Below are 19264 nucleotides of genomic sequence, written 5' to 3' on the forward strand. Positions count from 1 at the left end.
ACCTAACTTTAGTGTTCACGCGAAGGTGTTCCCCTCTATGTCCAAATAGAAATCTATCGCTAGTATCTCTTACTTTTTACATTCACATGGTTATGCTCTCGTAATCCCATACATGCAATCCTTTGTATTCACAAAAAGCTACTAGTAGGCCCTCCTCCTCGGATGATGTTGGCTTCCTCTTAACTCCACAGCATGCAGTTCTATCGTGAGCATCCCTAACCTAACTTAGTGTTCACATAAAGGAAGTTTCCCTCTATACCTTCGAACACAAATCTATCGCTAATAGCCCTCTTTTCTAAAATTAGCACCACTTAGTGATGTCTTCCTTCTAAACCCACGGATACAGTCCCTTGTATCTATAAATTCTACTAGCAAGCGTTACTCTTCATATAACGTTGCCTTTGCTCTTAAGTCTATAGTGCACAATCTTACCACGAGCATTTCTTTCCTAATTTTGATGATCACGTGATGGTGGTTTTCCTCTCCACCCATAGAAAATAATATTATAAATTTTGCTAGTAGGCGTTACTCTTCACATGATGTTGCCTTCGCTCTTAAGTCTATAGCGCATGATCCTAACATGAGCATTCCTCTACTAACTTTGACGTTCATGTGATGTGGTTTTCCTCTCCATCCACAGAATATATCTGTCTATTGCTAGCCGCTCCCTATTTTAACCCTAATAGCATCTCCAAGAGTTTGCTAAAAACACTTGCTATCCTTGTTTGTTTGGGCAAAACATGAAAAAACATGGTCCAACAGTTTGGTAACTAGCTTGGCATAATTTGGGGAGTTGGCATTCTTCAGTTGAACACGCGCATATTTGCGTGCAGAGTTTGGCTTGCCATCGCATGTAGGGCTGCCACCAGCTCATGTCCCACGCGCGCCAAATACATGTGTTCAATTATAAGGCTTAGTTTTTTTTAAATTTTACCAAGCCCAAATAGCAAACTGTTGGAGATATAATCTTTTTTTACTCGCCATATGGTTTAGGCACTTACCAAATGACAAGATTTGTCAAGTGAGATTTGGCAAACTCTTAGAGATGCTCTATGGTGGCCTTTTCTATTTAGGTCTTGTTTAGTTGCTAGATTTGGGATATCATATGAGATGTTAACGTGGGGTGTTTTGGTTACGAATAAAAAACAAATTATAGATTCCATGAGTAAACTATGGGATGAATTTGTTAAGCCTAATTAATCCATTATTAACACATATTTATCGTAACACTACATTGTCAAATCATGAACTAATTAAACTTAAGCAATTTGTCTCGCACAATAGTCATAATCTATGTAATTAGTTATTTTTTAATCTATATTTAATACTTTATATATGTGTTCAAGCATCTGATATGATAGGGTGTAAAGTTTTAGAAGGTAAACAAGACCAAAAACCCCACCATCCCCTCTAAACGCACTACAGTGATTCCCTTTAAAACCGTTCCTCAGGCTTTGTTTAGTTCTAAAAAATTTTACAATTTTTTTTTAAATTCTCCGTCACATCGAATCTTATAACATATATATGAAGTATTAAATATAGATAAAAATAATAACTAATTGCACAGTTTATCTGTAATTTGCGAGATGAATCTTTTAAGTTTAGTTAGTTCATAATTAGATAATATTTGTCAAATACAAACGAAATTGTTACGGTATATTAAAAAAAAATTTAGAACTAAACAAGCCCACGCAAAATCCAATGCGAGAGGGTAAAAAAGGGAAAAGCGAATAAAGAGAGGAAAAACCAGAAAAAAACATACACCCAAGGGAAGGAAAGGGGTGGAAGCCACGAACCAAACCCTCTCAACAGTCTCGTCTTCCCTCCTGCTTCGTGCTTCCCCTTCCACTTCCCCCCCTTGTCGTCTGCGCCAAGCTCGAGCTCGTCGCCACCGAGGTACGCATCTCTCCCCCAAGAACCCCGAGCTCTAATCTCTCACTACAATCTCCAAATTTCTGATTTTCTGGGATGTCTTCTCCTTTTTTCTGAATTTTTGCGTGCAAGGTTGGTTCGATCTTGGGTTTTGGCCTATCCGCGAGGAAGGTGAATTAGTTGGGGACTTCGTGATGGCTGCTGCGAAGGCGGGTGTAGACTTGGAAACGAGGGACGGCGGAAGCGGCGGCGGCGGCGGCGGCTCCTTCAGCGAGGAGAGGCTTGTTGATAAGCTCAACAAGCTCAACAACACAGCGGCAAGCATTCAGAGTATCCTTTGTTTTTTTTTTCCCGTGGTTACTTCTAGGTGTTGGCTGTTTCTTCCTGTTACGGTTAATCTAGTATCCAGTAAAGCCCTAACTTGCAAATTGGAATGCCTATGTGAGAACTGGCTATGAGATTGATTGTGCACACGAAGTATACCCTTCTTTGTTCAGCTTCGTACAGTGCTTGCTGTGTTGTTGGTAGTTTGCCGGTGCACATGGGTAGAACTTATAAACCCACTTGAGTATGAATTTAATGTGTTTATGTTACTGCACTCCCTGAAAATTCTCTTGATTTTAGTGTCTTTCTCGGTGGTTTGTTTGAGAAAATTGCTTCTCTTATATATTTATAAATGTAATAGGTCAGACAACATGTTCTAGAGTTCTAGTTGGCTTTGGTGCTGCAGTTCATTTTATTCTTTTCTATCACTGAATATAAGCGCACAGAAATCAACTTTCACATGCTCGAACGGTGAGCTAGGTTACTAATCTCCTTTTACTACTAGTATACTATCACCATGACTATGCCACTAATATAAGGATGTGGGATGGTGCTCCAAATGGATACCCGCGGCTCTTCTTTAGTCTAATTTTAATGAACTAAATGAAAAAAATGAAGGAAAAAATTGTCTATTTAGTTTATTAAGTTAGACTAGAGAAGAACCGCGGGTACCCATTTGGAGCACCATCCCCATCCTTACACTATACCCATTTCATTTTACTTCTTTATACTTTTTGTTGGTGGCTCTTGTTGGGTGGGTTTCATCTCTAGCCTGCCTAAACTTTCTTAGGACTAAAATATTTTTGTTGTTGTTATTCCCAATTTTGCCTTTCATTTAGATGTATATATGATTTTCATTGTCATTTGAGGCTGTCTCCTTTGTGAAATGGGAAATCATAAGAGGAGCTCCTAGGAGTCTACATTTTATCAGTAATTACTAGGTTATATATGTCTCTTGCTTGTTGGGTACTTATTTTTGCTATCCTGTCCACTAAATTAATTGAGCAGAACAATTAGATGCCACATCCTTTATTAAGGACCTAAAGTTTTGGTCATATGATTCTAACTGCTATCTAGTTTTTCCCCCTGGTTGCTTTTATTTATGCAATTGTATGGTAGTAACTAGTAAGCCTGTTTTATTCTTGGTTAGAACTTTGAACAATCTTTATGGCATTCTGCTGCTTTTTTCTGTTTCTTTTTCAAAACAAATTCTGCAGCATTTTATTGCGCTGAAAATGTGTTTCTCAAATCTACTCTGCCTTTTACATTATGGATATATTTGACCTCTTATTTCATAAATAAACACATTCTGCGAGGCATACTTTTGGAGTTTTGATGTACAGGTGCAGTAAAAATCGTATAATTGTTTTGATAATCAATGTGCTTGTTTCTGCATGAGAAATTACATGCCATATGTGGTATATGCCATCCATTTCTAATCAAGTTGCTATGAAATATATTGCATATGTCGCTGTGTCTCTTAGAAATATCAAATATCAAAACATACTAACAATTTCTGCCTTGTAGAAGAAAAACGATCTTGTTCCTTGTTAACTTTTCACGCTTACATTCACCTTTTTTTTTGCGAGACACGCTTACATTCACCTAATTTGATCTCCACAGCTAAACTTTAGGTTTTATGAGTATTTGTTCCCTCAGAACATGTTCTGCTTCTTGAGAGTTAATATGTCACTCACTGTAAAATTGGAAGGGAGAAGCAGAACTTTTTAACACGTCAGTGGAATCTACATGATAGGTAAGAGTTCATAGATGGCACCTATATAATACCTAGGATCTATGTCCCCCCACCCCCTTTTTTTCATGTTGATGGTTGGTGGACTCAGTTTGTGGTTTATATACCTTGTGTGCTTTAAGTAATGTAAATGGCCAAATTGGTTATTTATTTCCTCATTTCCTCTATCTGTGCATATGTCAATTTTAATTAGAATTTTATATTTTTCCTATGTAAGTTTGCATCTAAATATTGCATTAGCAGTTCTTTCTTGTATTCCTTAACCCTTATGCAGCACTTTCGCAATGGTGCATTTTTCACCGCAAGAGGGCCAGAAGGGTTGTAGACACATGGGAAAAGCAGTTCAGTAGTGCAACAGAGGATAAGAAAATATCATTCCTATTTCTATCAAATGATATCTTGCAAAACAGTAAGCGCAAGGGAGGAGATTATGTGCATGAGTTCTGGAGGGTTTTACCCAGATCGTTGAAACATGTCTACAAAAATGGGGGAGAAGAAGGAATGAAACTGGTGGCGAGACTAGTAAGTATTATCTTGTTTCACTATGATGAGATTAATTCTTTGAGTTGTTCTAGAGCCTTGTCCAAGAATGCAGGAGGATCTAAATGTTTTAGTTCATTAAAGTACTATAGTACCATTGAATCAATGATCAATTCAGTTTAACTGTAGCAAACTATTGGAGTTATATGCTATTATTTGCTTTATGTTATTCAAATATCCTTATTACTCTCCTGGCACACTTTTCTGGATTCCAGATAGTACTTGTTTGCTCTGATGTCTTTTAAAGCTATGATCATGGTCATGTCCATGGTGCATTCATTTTGGTATGTATAATGGTATGTACAGAAATTGTGAGCTTAAACTAACTAGAGCAGAATCAATTAGAAGCAATTGGCCTTTTAGGTTGTAGCCTAATTTCCTCCATTTCCAATAGTGTTGGGTTTAATGAATATCTTGTTTTCTTAAACACTGTCTTGCTTGGTAAGTTGCTACTCATCTGCCAGAAGCAGTGATTCAGGTTTTCTTCCACTAGTGTTTCTGATGTTATGAATATTTGGAAGGGTCGTTCAATTTTAATCATAGTTTGCTTGGTCCTTCATTAATACTGTGTAAAGAAATTTGCTGCAAAATCTGCCAGGATAATGTGCATCAATAGGACATGATACTTTATTGAAACTGATGGCTAATTTGGTTTGTTTCAATTTTTCTTGGAAATCCAGGATAAAAAGATTGTTTCTAACTTATCTTTTGGAATTACAGATAGGAATTTGGGATGAACGCAAAGTTTTTGGAACTCGTATTGAAAGTTTGAAAGACAACATTTTTGGTGACAACCCTCCTATATTCAATAACAATGGGAATAAGAATAATTCAAATCCTAGCTCTAAGCCCTTAAATTCCAAAGTTGCAAGGAAGGATTCCAGTACAGTACTAAAAGTAAGTTCCTTGTTATCCTATATCACTCTCCTTTTTGGGTGAAAATATATTGAATTGGATATGAGAGTATTAATTTGTTGAGTTCTTCTGTAGAAACTGACTGTTGGTGGTATGCCTGAAAAGATTGTGACTGCATACCAAGCTGTGCTTGATCAACATTTTGATGAAGACACAGCTTTGAACAAATGTAAGAGTACTGTTAGTGTTCTAGAAAAGATAAAGAAAAATATAGACGATGCTAGTACCAAAGGTAAGGATTTATCTTGTTCACTTGTTATTAACATTGTGGATATGGATATCTGCTGCGGAAGAAAGTTTGACACCATTCTTATCTGTTCTGCTTCTTTTTGGCCTGCATGTTTTTTCATAAGGTGATCAGCCTGCCTCAACAATGATTTCCGATCTTCAAGAACAGGAAACTATCCTGAAGCAGTGCATTTCTCAACTTGAAAGTGTAGATGTTGCAAGGATATCACTGCTAAATCAATTAAAAGAAGCTCTCATTGAACAGGTCTTATGCACACTTTTCATTATCTTCCAAATGTTCCATCTCAGTTACATATGACTCATGCTTTTGAAAATTGTCTTTCTTATTTCTATAACAGGAGTCAAAGTCAGAAATTCTTCGCATCCAGTTGCAAGTAAGAATTATTCTTTATGCCCTATTGCATGTTGGCTTTTCATCTGCTATTGTTCCTTGCAATCATGTCCGTCCACAGCTATGAAAGTGGGTACCATTAGAGGATATGTGTAGAACTTCAAGTAGAGAGACCTAATCCGTTCATTCCCAACTGAATTCTTGTTTTCTTAAATGACACCTGCACTAGTAAGCCATGAGCATGTGTGTTTGTCTGAGCCATCTAGCACCTCTGTGGCACAAGTATGCCTCTTGCTAGTTCTGATTCCTACCTGGCCAAACCCATGTTCACTTAAAACTATTGAGTTGCATGCACCGACCAGTTCAACCCAAAAGCTTAAGCTGATGGGGAGAGGTGGGCAATTCACTTATATTCCAACACTCCCCCTCACGTGGAGGCTCCCTCAGGCCTCGGACGTGGAACAGGAGCGAGCAGCAATTATTTTATTTTAATTGCGCTAACCAGGATTCGAACTCGAGACCTCTGGCTCTGATACCATATTGAGTTGCATGCACCGATCAGTTAAACCCAAAAGCTTAAGCTGATGGGGAGAGGTGGGCAATTCACTTATATTCCAACAAAAACTATCTAGGCATTAATTCCACTGCTCACTTGAACTATTCATTTATTGATTACAACTTAAGTCTGTTATGTTGAGAAAACCCACCTAGAGTTCTTTCTTAGCACCTTGAGATTAAGCCTGTTATATTGAAAAAGCCCACCTAGACTGCTTCCATAGCAACTTGGGATGTTTGATCACCTTTTAGAGTGGTCTTCACATCCTTCTAGTCTGGCCTTTGCATTTCTCTGTCTGATTGGGCATGTGCTAGTTGTCAAGGTTTTTTGCCTTGGGTGATGCTGGCATGCATCTTGATTCCAGTCACTGCTTCTCAATTAGCTCCTTTTTTTTTCCTGAAATTTATTTATGGTGTAATAATCTTTTAGCTGTCTTGGTAATCCCTTATCTTATTGCCATAACAGGTTGCTCGAGCAGAGGCTGAACATGCCATTCAACTTAGGCAACGATTTGGTGGTGCCGTTGTCGCAAATGGCACAGGATCTAGTTCTAGTCTGCTAATGATTACCCCAACAGAACAAACAGCTGGTATGATAAAGGGTTCTGGAGTAAGGCTAATGTCTCCCCAGTTACAGTCACTGAATCCAGCAATCTCACTTGCCCCTACGGTCAGTGCAGTGGGAGATGAGCCCAAGAGAACAGCAGCAGCAATGGCAGATAAGCTGGCATCTTTGTCGGCACCTGTGCAGGTTCTGAGCTCCATTTTCTCATCTTTTGTTGCTGAACATGGCGCTTCACTATCTTCCATGAATAGTGAATCGCCTTCTGGGGAACTCTCTGGAGGACCACCGGGCTTCAAGATTGAAAAGAGGCCTAGGCTTGAGAATACCGCACATGGCAGTGACATGGGTGCACCTCCCTTTCCTGTGCAAGTGCCACAGATGCAACAACAGATTGGAGCAGTGCCCACGCAACTACCAGCGCAGATCAACCAAGCACCAGGTCCATTTGCACCACCTCCACCGCCATTTTTGCCACCACTTCTGCAACAATTTGGTCAAAGTACTGGAGGAATGATGGGAATGGGACCTTTTGGGATGATGGCCGGCTCTATGCCACCTCCGCCTCCAGTGTCCAACATTATGCCGACAGGTTTTCCAGGACCAAGTGGTCCACCACCTCCACCTCCGCTTCCACCGGCTCAGAACCAAGCCCAGCAGCAGTCTCCTCAGGCACCACAGCAATCACCCACATCAGCAGGATTCTTCCAATCATCAGCAGGCATGGGGTTCTTCCCACCAGTGCAGGTGCAGCAGTCTCCGTCTGCTCAACGACAATGACTCGATGGTGGCATGGCATTCATCGGGCTATAAAGGCAGCGTCTTGTGCTAACTTTTGTACATTGAACAATAATCACCTAGCATCGAGCTTATGCGTGACTGGTCCTGCAAGACAGGCAGGACCGTTGTCATGGTTAGAAAATTTTTAGAATAGGCATGAGGCTTTTGTGACGACTCCTTGGTTTGGTCTGAGCTGTTTATCTTCCTGGTTCTGTGTAGTAGTTAGACTTTGTCTTTCCCCCCATTTGCATTGATCCCCTGAGGTAGAGGAAAGTGGCACTGGAATTGTAATATAACGGTCTTAGGGCTTGGCTGAAGCAGTTTTAGAACTTACTGGTCATAGTGTCATAGATATGATGTGAACTGCAAATACTTGTCCTGTTGTTGTTTAAATTTATTTATTTATTATTATTATTTTTAGTATAGCTGCCTTTTTGGGTGCAAAGTTGCTGCTTTCCTTTGACTTGGCAGTTAGACAAGGGCTAGTTTGGAATTTGGATGGAGTGCTGTGATTCAGAAATCAACAGACTTGAATTGTGTGCATAAAACCGTGCGTGTATGGTCTGCTGAGGTAAAAGATTCCTTTGATGTAAGATATGCATTCTGAAGCTGTGATTCAGAAATCAACAAACTTGAGTTGTTCGCTTGAGCTTATCAGCTGAATCTGTCAGCTATTCAGCAATGTTTTTCTCTCACAACAAATCAGCCAACAATACTTTGTGCTATGGCTTATCAGCTATAAAACACTACATGATAACCAAAGCCTTGTCACAGCTGAGGATACCGCTGCAAGCAAGTGGCAGTAGTGGAGTAGATAGAACTTGACACATCCCCCCCCCACCCCCCCCCCCCCCCCCAAATTCAAACTTCCGTTGGAGTTATGGCACATCATTTATGTGATGTTTTTTTTTTTTAAAAATAATGGTAACACATGTTCAACTTCATATTCTTGATGCTTCTGCAGTTCTGCAGGTAAACATTCACTGCATTTTTATTATAGTAGCACACATTTATGTATGGACTCATGGGGGTGTAAGGGTCGTGACTTTTGCCACATTATTACATATAAGTTTGTACATAGAACAACACTGACAACAACATTGTCATCCAAATATTTACAAATTACAACCACTCAACCGTACAACACAACATATTTAAGAGAATGCATGGGGAACACACAGTACCCCATACACAGTGGCCACATACAAGTATGTAGCTCAAAGGAACGATGACATCTTAATCTATATATACTTCCATGGCTGTGGTGGGTGCCAATTTTACCATACCATGATTCATGCAAATATCACACCATTCAGACATATCATCATTTTCTTTATGAACATCATTATTCTCTTTTTTAAGATCAACCACGATCCTTGTTTTTTGAGAACATTTCTTGTCATTACCCAGTTCAATATCATGATAACAACCTGTGAATGGGGAGTGAATTTCCAACTCTTTGAGCTCAGGAACCATACTCACCTCAACTTCAACAATCTCTAGCACTTCCACATCAATCATCTTGATCTTTTTGAGGCGTGGAAATTTGGATGAAGCAAATACAAGTTTCTTGTCCTTATATGAGCCAGGGTACAATGCAAGGGTGGCAAGAAATGGCAGCTCAGAAAGCTTGCTAATGAATTCCTGAGTCACATATGTTTTCTCCAGAGAAAGCATGATGAGATTAGGGAGACAAAAGGATCCACTACCATCTAGATCAGATGAATGTACCAGATCCCCACTTAGGAACATAAACTTGACACGTCGGAGGGAAGCGGTGGTGAAGACATTTGAAGGAGTAATTTTACCTTCTAAGATCAGGGTCCTAAGGCTCTCAAGTTTCTCTAGCGCACCAGAAAGAGCTTTCACATTGACATGTGAGATATGCCAGATCGACAAGAACTCAATATGGATCATCTCCCCTAGTGTCCTTGCCAAAGTCGGCTCCTCCGAAACTTCTTCAAGATCTATGGAGTCAAGTGTATGCAACTGCTTCAAGTTGCCAATTTGCTTGGGTAGTCTGAGGACAAAACCAAGGACATGTCTCAGGGTCTTAATCATCCAAAAGGACCTTGGGAGCTCTCGAACATTAGTTTCCCTCACATCCAATGTTTGGAGGCTAGTGAGTCTTCCGATGGACCGTGGGATATGTTTCAGTGAACATGATGTGATGCCAAGGTACTGCAAGTGGACAACATTGCCAATTGCACTTGTCAAAGTCTCACCAATCTCAATGCCTTGTAGATTGATGACACGGAGAAACTCAGATCCATGAAACAGTTCCTTGATGTGAGATCTGATGTCTTTCTTCATCTTAGAGATTGCCCTTCGTTGAGATAAACGAAACATATATGCCCGACTTCCTTTGGACCTGTGCCCCTGATCACCTTTATTAGGCTCTTGCTCATACTGAGAGAAGATGGATCGTAGCTTTGGCAATGGATGGGCTAGAACAGCATATTTGTCAGTGTAGTTCTGTAGAGAGAGGCGGCGAGCACTAGTTAATGTAGGGATATCATCATGGCTATGGACCTCCACGAAGCTTGCTTCATGTGCTTCTATCTGCAAAAAGTCATGGAGTTTGTTTTGGATTGTGACTGACATACTCCCGAAACTGGAGTCATCATCCATTTTCACTCGGTTGACAAGATTCCGATTAATCAACTCAGATAGGTAGATGTAGCCAATCTTTTCCATTGTCTTCCCGCCCTTTGAACATAGAAATCCCTCTGCAGCACACATAAATACCAAGCTGCGTGCTTCAATTGTAGTGTTGGTTGGCAGTGCAGCAAAGTAGAGAAAGCAACATTTTAGCTCATGTGGAAGATCATCAAAGCAAACTGACAGCATGCTTTCAAGATTTGCTGAGGGTTTGGACTTAAGGTAGTGAAAAACCTTCGCCCATTCACTTGGGAACACCTTGGTTTGCACAAGACCTGACAAAAGAACCACCGCCAAAGGCAACCCTTCGGTGATTTTGAAAATACTCTTTTGGTACTTTTTAAGGTTTTTATCTTGCAGTTCCTTAGGTAGCCTTTGACGAAACAATGACGTGGCAGCATCTTCTGTAAGTTTTTTTAACTGAATGGTGACATGATGGTAGCTGCTAGGTGGCTCTTCTGGTTTACCTTGTGTGATATGCACTACTCTACTACCCCTAGTGCCAACAGGGATGCTAGTCAAAAAGTGCTTCCATTCAGTACCACTGACTTCACCATCTATCACAAGCAGGTACTTCTTATTTTTCAGCTTATTTTGTAGCATCTCCTGTGCCATTTCTTTAGGGCAATTTTTGTCGTCTTCTGTCAGTTGCTGAGTAATTTGTTGAAGGATGTTGGGAGCAGTCAAATAAGGTGCAAAACTTTCCATGGCTTGCACTTGAAACAGTTTTTTCTTTTCCATTTTTTTGTATATGTCTCTCACAAGAGTTGTCTTGCCAATACCACTTTCTCCGGACACAGTGATCATGACTGGATAGTGTTCTTTGCCCTCTTGGTGTTCAGTTTGGTTATTAACAAGGGCATCCTCTAATTTGTTGTGCTCCTCCACATATATCACCGCATCTGAATCATGGACATCATCCCTGAGATACAACCATTGTATAGTGGTTAGTACCAGTATAAGTTTAGTCTGAAAGTAAGTTGACAATCAAACATAGTGCCAAATATAATCTATCCATTGCCCATCGATATTTTTTGAAGAAAAATGAAAATATTTTCCACTTCTCAGTCAATATATGCCTTGATCAGCCAAAGCTACTATGTAAAGAAAAGCGAGAAGGGATATCACTTATAACACTACATGCACTGTACAGAGGGATGCGTCTTAAGAATGCCGCCAACTGCCTCTATAAATTGATTTACAGAGGTGGCATGGGACCATGGGTCCTTGGACCCATTGAACAGAAGTTATTAAGCTTTACCTATGAATAAATGGAGGACCCTCAAAAATCCATTTTTAGTAGTGATGAGCTGCCTTTAAGAACCCATGTGTTGTTACTTCACGGGCCGTTTTGGGGCCAATGAAATAAAATCAGGTGGGGAACGCCTCCCCCCCGTTGCTTGTCAAAAAAAAAGTTGAGCACACATCAATGTATGGATGTATCATAACCGACAAACTCATGGCTTTTCCTGTGAATGCTCCTTTTTTTTATGAAACTGGACTATTCAATTTTCACTTATAATCGTGAAAACCTGCAAACGATTGCCCTGAAGGACTATGTTTTGGCTACCGCACCAACAAGGGTCATAGTGCCACCTAGAACACCTCAAGGCGTTGTTGAGATAACTAGCATGTATATTTCTTCATGTTCCAAAATTGAGAATGAATTTAGTTGCTTAAATTCAAAAGCTTAATCAAAGAATTTTGTTATCTACTTATTAGATAAAAATGATTAAAATATAAAACAAGTTTGATTCATTTTAGTTTATAATCATTTTGTATCTATTTTTGTTAATTTTGTATTTCTTTCTATTAAAATAAAAGAGCTCTCTTGTTTCATAGTTGATTGAATGAATACCAAATAAAATCTATGTTTATAAGAGATTCTCGAATATTGCTTACTTCAATTAAAAAGAAATCCTAATGACTAGAATTCTCTAAGTTTTAGAATGTCTTGTTTAAGAGACTAAGTATTTTTTATTGGAATTCAATTATGGACTAGCCGTAAACCCTAGAGCAAGACAATATATAGGAATTTAAGCTCAGTTTAATCAAAAATGAGTTTTTTTTTCATCTATCAATCCCATTGACCAGGACAACATAATATGTGCCCTATCAATCAAGTAAGGCATCTCAAATATAAGTGAAAAGCGGCACCCATTTCATTCCTCACTTCTTTTTACTAAAAAAGCAAGAGGATGGAAGTTGGAAGGGCAATAATTCATCTCTATTGGATTATTTGTAGACAAGAAATCTATAGTATAGTGATATTTTTACCTAACTAGTGATTTCTTACTCCCTACCATAGGAATGACGACATAAGTGAAATCAGCTATAGAATACAGTTAAGTACAAAAGGTAATTCTGTCTACTTACAACTTTCTATGAGTGTAATTTATAGATGTTGAGGTAGAAGGTTTCCATGTCACATCTGTCTTCTTATCAGAATCCTCTATCTTGTATTTATCTTTGTTTTCAATGATGCCATCAAGCCTCATGTTGATGGCTCTAATTTTTCTAGATAGGCCGCGTCTCATCCGTACTTGAATTGTGAATGTTTCAAGACATATCATAGTAGGACGAATCCACCTTGGGTACCTTCAGAATGCATATATATGTGAGCATAATAAATTAGAGAAGATTTGTGGAGCTGGAGCAAATATAAAAGAAGCACTATTTCACAACAAAAAAAATGTAGAGGTATTACATGTGTTGCAACCATTCGGCCATCAAATTTGTGGATTGTGTAGGATCATGACTAACATATACTTGCATTGGGGTGTTTGGGGGAGCTGTATATATCACCGTTAGAGCAAGTTTAATAATACAGTCCACTTGCTGGCTGTAAAGTTTCTTGCAGCCTTCTTCCAGCCCACCCATACAATAGTTAGTTATTTACTATTAATACACGGCTCACTTATCTCTCTCACAAAGTTTCTTGATTCCTGTGCCTAAACTGGCTGTAAACTTACAACCTGCTTCTCCTCTCTCTCCTCCCTTATCTCCTCCATCTCAGCATTTAGCCGGCTTACAGCCCATTATAATACTTGCTCGTATCCGAAGTTGTAGTTGTTCTTGGCAAAACTTGTTGCTATATATATATATATATATATATATATATATACGTACTTAATTAAGCTTGTGTGCTACGTACGGATCGACGACTAATTAGAGGGGTGTGTGTGGGTACCTGGACAAGTCCACATGGAGATGGTAATGATCGAGGGCGTCCTCGGCGTCGAAGACGGCGTCCCGCGTCTGCAGCGTCCAGACCCTGGTGACTTCGTCGGTGACGGCGCGGCGCCTGGTGTCGGCCTCCCGGAGGAAGGCCTGCAGCCACATGAGCTTGTCCCGGAGCCGGTGGATGTCGGCGTTCACCCCCACCAGCGCCCGCGCCTCGCCGACGGCCACCTCCTGTAGCCTCCCAACCAGAGGCCCGATGATCGCCTCCGTCATCCTTCTAAAATTAGCTGCTAGCTGCTAGCTGGCTAGCTTTCAGAAACAACGAGCTTGCTATATAGCAGACAACACGCACGTACACATTTGTGTGTGTGTGTGTGCGTGCGTGTATATATATGTATATGCACCATACGTGCTAAGGTGGCGTGCATGTGTGGTAACAAAATGCTTGCTTGATCGCGGTTTGAGTCGATGCTCAGATAGGGATTGATTTGATTCTTCTCGTCATCTGCATGCAAGCATTATTGCTAATTAATCGGAGGTGAAAGAGCGGCAAAGCTACGCTAGCCGATGATACCTACACGCAGCGTAACCAAGGATGCATCAAGCTAGCTAGCTAGGTAGCTAGAATCACCTTTTGGAATCGTTTGAGTAGGTTGTGTGCTGTATATATCTCTACCGTAATAGACCAATTCAAATTACGCTCAATCCACCTAATATTATGCACCCTGCTGAGAGTCCAACCATGCATCGTACACCAAAAAAATTGTACCTAGGATTTTATTTTATCATCATCAAAATCAATGGTTTCTGATGCTTCCTCAAAGGCCTCAACTCGATCTAATGGCCAATCTTATTTGGATGATACCAGTATTCAGTGCACGCCGCTTCACCCCCTAGTCCCGCACACCCTTCGCCCCTGAACATGCTCCATGGAGATCGAATCCCGCCCCCCATCGCCCTTCTAGAAAAAAACAATTCTGGTGTACTCCTCCTCCTGTGCATCATGGCCTGCACGCCCTGGTCCGACTCATTGCCCTTACGTACGATGTGATCTTGGGAGTGTGTGTGCGCTGGGTCCGCCAGGTGCATCGTGTCGACGCAACGTCGACCTGCAGCTCTTCCTAAATTCATGTGAAGCATATAGAATTAGGTCTAACTCGATCCTAACCCACAAACAAATCGTGGCATACATATAGAATTGGTTGTAGGAGAGAGTGCTCGTGTTCATGAGTCGTTTCGTGTTTAGGGTTTCGAGTTTTGGAGTGCACATCTCTGTAGCAAAATCCCCTCTTGAATTTTCTCTCAAATCCTTTTCGAAGTCATCTCCAGTCTTATTTGAATCCCTTCCCAAAATTCCTTTTCATCCATCTTAAACTCCCTTGAATTCCTATCAAACTCCTTCGAAATCCTTTCTCTGATTCCTTTTGCTTTTGTCTCTAATCATTTTGTGCAAAATTGGGAAAATCCTTTTCTCCTCTTAGGTCTACCCCCTCTCTCTACCTTCCCTCACCTGCCAGCCCAGCCGGCCTCTTGGCCCATCAATGCCTCTTCGGCCTAGTTGGCCCGCTCGCACCCTCTCAAGCCACTCCCACCTTTCTCCCACTGCGCGGCCCAGCCAACAGTAGTCGCTAGCGCCCCCTCCCCTTCAACCACGAGTGGCCTAGCACCTCGTAGGCCAGTAGCACTGCAGCCCACCTTGTCCCTCCTCTCCAATCGGCCCAGCTGCCCACCCTCTTTCTCCCTTCATCTGTGGCCCATGACGCCTCCTCATCGCCCTAGCCCAGCACGTGTGGCAACCACGCTTGTCGGCCCGCTCGCCCTTCCCTTGGGCCACCCCGCGCCGCAGGCCCAGCTGCAAGGCTAGGCCCAGCCGGCGCCCGACGCCAACCCTAGGAGCACCAAGCTCCTAGAGGGAGGCGGTTTTTTTGCCCTTAAGGGCATATGCCCTTAAGGCAATTATCTTTACCGCTCCTAGAGCCATCGTCGTTGCACACACGGAGAGCAAAGCCTCCGTGCCCTCTGCACCGTGCTCCGCCCTTAGATGCGTGCCACGCGCCCCCATCCATGGCACAAACACCGAGGATGGCCTGTGGCATCCCCAAGCCCTAGTCGATGCCCTTTAAAAGCCGCGAGCCGCAACTACTACTCCCCGTCAATCCATAGCGCCACCGCCGCCACCTCTGCTCTCTTCTTCCTCCTTTAGCTGCCACCACTGAGTCCGTTACTGGAGCCCCCTCGCCGAGCAACCGGTCAGCCGACCGTGTTGTGACCTCGTCCCCAACGCCGAGCGCACACCACCCCAGTGCCGCACTGCACCTCGTCCTCGACACCGGCCCTGGTGCTGCACAACGAGCAGGAGCCCGAACGCCACCAGCCAGCCATGGCGAACTCGAGCGCCTTCGTCCCAAGCACCACCATGATGTCGCCCTCACCACAACGTCGTCCAAGCCAAGATGCGTGCAACCTCTGCTCCCCTTCGCCACCGCCGAGTAGGGTGCCGACCTCGACATCCCCCTGCTGGTGACCGCGCCCACGACGATGCCCTCGACGCTGGCTCTCCCTCTTGGCCGGTCAACGCAGCAACCGCACCACGCCTCACCGAAGTTATCCACTACCGGTGAGCCATAGCCCCAAAGCTCCGCCCTTTTTCTCCTTGCTTTCATCCTTGTTGGCATTCTTGTCTGATGACCGGCCTTCGTGACGCTGTCCTCCACTCCTGCAGGGGATGCACATGATCACTCCTCGACCGTGACGAGCCCCTGCACCAAGTTGCCATCTTGCAGCTTGGCACGAACATGGTCGAGCCACTGGACTTAGGAAACTGCTGCGGCTGGGAGTTAGAACCACAGCTTAGTCTTAATTATATATTGTTTCTGATGTCTTCCGAGTCCTGGCTAGCCACGGAAGTGGTGCAAGAGCTGACGAGTCCTGGACAGCCACCCATAGGGAATAGAATATAGGCGGACAGAATATTCACAATTATATATTAGAGAAAGATATGGACAGTAGCGTTAACACTGTTTGATATACTAGTGAATATATTGGGTTGAAAATAATATGAAAAAAACTGTATAGGCTAAAAAAATTGTGGCGTGGGCTTAGTTCAAATTGTGGCATGGGCTGACATGATTTGAGAGAAAAATGGGCCAAAAACATCTAATACAATAATGGACCATGATTAAAGAAACAGCCCAAATAATATTTGTGGCCCATTTCAAGCCTGCTTGTCATATGGGCTTTAATAGGCCACATTTCAATTTTGTGACGTTTTCATGATCTAGTATTAACTTAGCGCGCGCCATGTCAACATCCGACATATATGACACTTGCATACATGGTAAGGTCATGCAACATTGTAAAAACCAGTCATAAATTTCGAAACATAAAAACTAATGTCATAAATTAGTGACATAAAAAATGCAAACGTCAAAAAATGTTATTCAAGATGACGCGCATTTTTGACGTGACTATTTGCGTGAAACAAATGTCATAAACAGTGAGCTATATATGAGATCAGTTGTCTATACTATGAGAAATATACAATGTCAAAAAATAAAAAATCTTTTGTAGTGTCTGCCGTCGTTGAACCCGGGCGACCTCGCGTTGTTCTCGCGGTCCAGGAAGCCGACCTTGCTGAACTCGAGGCGGCAGGGCACCCAGCAGTTGGAGCGCAGCAGGTACTCCATCTTCTGCTGCTGCTTCAGCAGCTCCTCCGTCGACAATGGCGGCAGCTGGTAGATGCTTTGGATCGGCCACACGTGTCCTTGCATTATTGTGTTGAATGACAGCATGAGCAATTAACGGATAGTACTGACACGTTAGTTTGAGCTGCTGAATCTGCCAGCCATTTAGCAGTGTTTTTCTCTTACAACAAATCAACGACCGGCGAGGAAGGTTACCTGCATGCAGCTGATCCTTTCGCCGTTGGTGGAGCGGCGGGCGATGGGGAGTCCTCCGGCGGTGGACTTGAGCCCCTGGAATGGAGCCGCGACGGCGGCGGTGGCCGACGACGCCATGTAGCCATCACGGAGGGAGCCATGTGTACTGTACTGCCTCCTTCTAGCTAGCTAGGTTGTGATGACTGACACTTGTGTGAGGCCGGCCGGCCGTCCTTCTGCGCCATGGCCGGCGGCAGTGGGGTTCAAATAACCAGGCGCGCGGCTAAGGCAGGGGAAGGATGAGGAAGGAATGGCTGCTGTTTGCCGCGTCGAAAACGAACAGGATGATGCGGTGGCAGGCTAGCAGCCATTGCGGGAGTGGCGACAATAATCCCTGTGGATTTTGCTTTCTTGTCTTGTTGCTTCAACACAGTTTAATTTCTTCCACGAATGCAGTAGCAGCAATGCGTAGCTAGCAGGTCTCACTATTACTTGAGGACATATCTTTTGGAAACATATATAGGTTAGCTAGCGACCCCAAGTGTACAGGAAACAAAATCCACAGGGATATAATTGTCACCACTGCATCAATTGAGAGCCCTGATCCTGCCGTATTGAGCGGTTACACATCATTTTTTTTTTCAGACTCGGTTAACGCGGATGTTCAGGGTACATAAGCGCACTCTCATCTCTATGAACGCACGTACGTACACCGTACCCTTATGACTATCTTCAAAGAACCGAGTTAGACCGACAAATCTCGAGATTGACAAAGTCACCACAGGCGCCTCGCTATCGACGGACACGTCGCCTACCAATAAAAATATAGCGCCGTTAAATCCTAAAATAAATCCAAAAAAATACGAGCACCCGTGTCAAGTCATGAACTTAAATCCCGGTGGACAAGTTCTATTACAAGGAATCCAACAAGCTGATCCTTTTCCACATTATAAGCTTTTTTAATGTTCCGGGCCCGGGTTCAATTCCTCGCATCTCTATATAACTTATTTTTTTAATACTTTCTGCGTCCCAAATTACAAGACGTTTGACTTTTTTTTACTCTAAGTTTGACCACTCGTCTATTCAAAAAATTTGTGCAAACATACTCAAATTTAAGTCATTCTTGAAGAATTTTTATTAATAACCCAAGCCATGATAAAAAAGTAATATTTTATATAAATTTTTAAATAAGACGTGTGGTCAAACTTGGTGTCAAAAAATGAAACATCTTATAATTTTGGATGGATTGAGTATATCATAAGCTCTTTTATTTGAATTATAAGAAAGAAATCTTTCTGTTTAATCACCATCTCAGTCTCTTTTAATGTCGACAAATATAATGATCTAGTTAAAGTATAAAATTGACATCACCGTATCCATTATCGATTCTTATGATTCACGAATGCAAGTACAAAAAAATAACTAGCTATAAATTTAATGTGCAAAAGTAAGTAAGAAAAATAGAGGGTATATAGCTATGTAGACCATTATGCCATTATGATAGGCTTTCTATGTTTTGGTGTTTAGTTACTCGGCCTCTTCAATCATCTTCTATATTAATACAGTATCAACACTTTTTATGTTTCATTATCAAAGTCAGTATTTCTATATATTCAATCACTATATTGAACTCTTTTCAAGTAGACTAATGATCTATTGTA

The 19264-nt window shown here is 41.9% G+C and overlaps 2 protein-coding genes and 1 long non-coding RNA gene across 5 annotated transcripts; 1 reads left to right on the forward strand and 2 right to left on the reverse strand.

Annotated features, from left to right (window-relative positions):
- LOC8070377 (splicing factor 1) lies at positions 1739 to 8306 on the forward strand. 3 transcript variants are annotated; one of them, XM_021446401.1, is made up of 9 exons: positions 1739 to 1896; positions 2005 to 2202; positions 4224 to 4471; positions 5210 to 5386; positions 5480 to 5636; positions 5758 to 5897; positions 5992 to 6027; positions 7006 to 7129; positions 7220 to 8306. In XM_021446401.1, exons 2-9 carry the CDS (start codon positions 2067 to 2069, stop codon positions 7879 to 7881), a joined length of 1680 nt encoding a protein of 559 aa, XP_021302076.1. In that variant the 5' UTR covers positions 1739 to 1896; positions 2005 to 2066; the 3' UTR covers positions 7882 to 8306. The 3 variants fall into 3 exon arrangements, with proteins under 3 accessions (XP_021302076.1, XP_021302074.1, XP_021302075.1); XM_021446399.1 differs by having other exon boundaries at positions 7006 to 8306; XM_021446400.1 differs by lacking the exon at positions 1739 to 1896 and having other exon boundaries at positions 1911 to 2202; positions 7006 to 8304.
- On the reverse strand, positions 8902 to 14393 carry LOC8071440 (putative disease resistance RPP13-like protein 2). Its single transcript, XM_002442663.2, has 3 exons — positions 13733 to 14393; positions 12919 to 13140; positions 8902 to 11464 (listed from the first exon to the last, which is right to left on the reverse strand). The coding sequence occupies exons 1-3, from the start codon at positions 13996 to 13998 to the stop codon at positions 9118 to 9120; spliced, it is 2835 nt and encodes a 944-aa protein (XP_002442708.2). The 5' UTR covers positions 13999 to 14393; the 3' UTR covers positions 8902 to 9117.
- Positions 17079 to 17920, reverse strand: LOC8070379. The gene is made up of 2 exons (XR_002446947.1): positions 17625 to 17920; positions 17079 to 17488 (listed from the first exon to the last, which is right to left on the reverse strand). It is a non-coding gene; the product is annotated as an uncharacterized LOC8070379 (long non-coding RNA).

The sequence above is a fragment of the Sorghum bicolor genome, chromosome 8, assembly GCF_000003195.3.
Source record: "Sorghum bicolor cultivar BTx623 chromosome 8, Sorghum_bicolor_NCBIv3, whole genome shotgun sequence".
Lineage (NCBI taxonomy): Eukaryota > Viridiplantae > Streptophyta > Magnoliopsida > Poales > Poaceae > Sorghum > Sorghum bicolor.

Excerpts from the sequence above, each read along its gene's own strand:
- LOC8071440 (XM_002442663.2), bottom strand. The coding sequence starts at position 13,998 with ATGACGGAGGCGATCATCGGGCCTCTGGTTGGGAGGCTACAGGAGGTG. Across the intron at positions 13,141-13,732 it reads CTCCATGTGGACTTGTCCAG|GTACCCAAGGTGGATTCGTC; the intron begins GTACCCACACAC and ends TGCATTCTGAAG. Across the intron at positions 11,465-12,918 it reads AATTACACTCATAGAAAGTT|GGATGATGTCCATGATTCAG; the intron begins GTAAGTAGACAG and ends GTTGTATCTCAG.
- LOC8070377 (XM_021446399.1), top strand. The coding sequence starts at position 2,067 with ATGGCTGCTGCGAAGGCGGGTGTAGACTTGGAAACGAGGGACGGCGGA. Across the intron at positions 5,637-5,757 it reads AGACGATGCTAGTACCAAAG|GTGATCAGCCTGCCTCAACA; the intron begins GTAAGGATTTAT and ends TTTTTTCATAAG. Across the intron at positions 6,028-7,005 it reads TTCTTCGCATCCAGTTGCAA|GTTGCTCGAGCAGAGGCTGA; the intron begins GTAAGAATTATT and ends TTGCCATAACAG.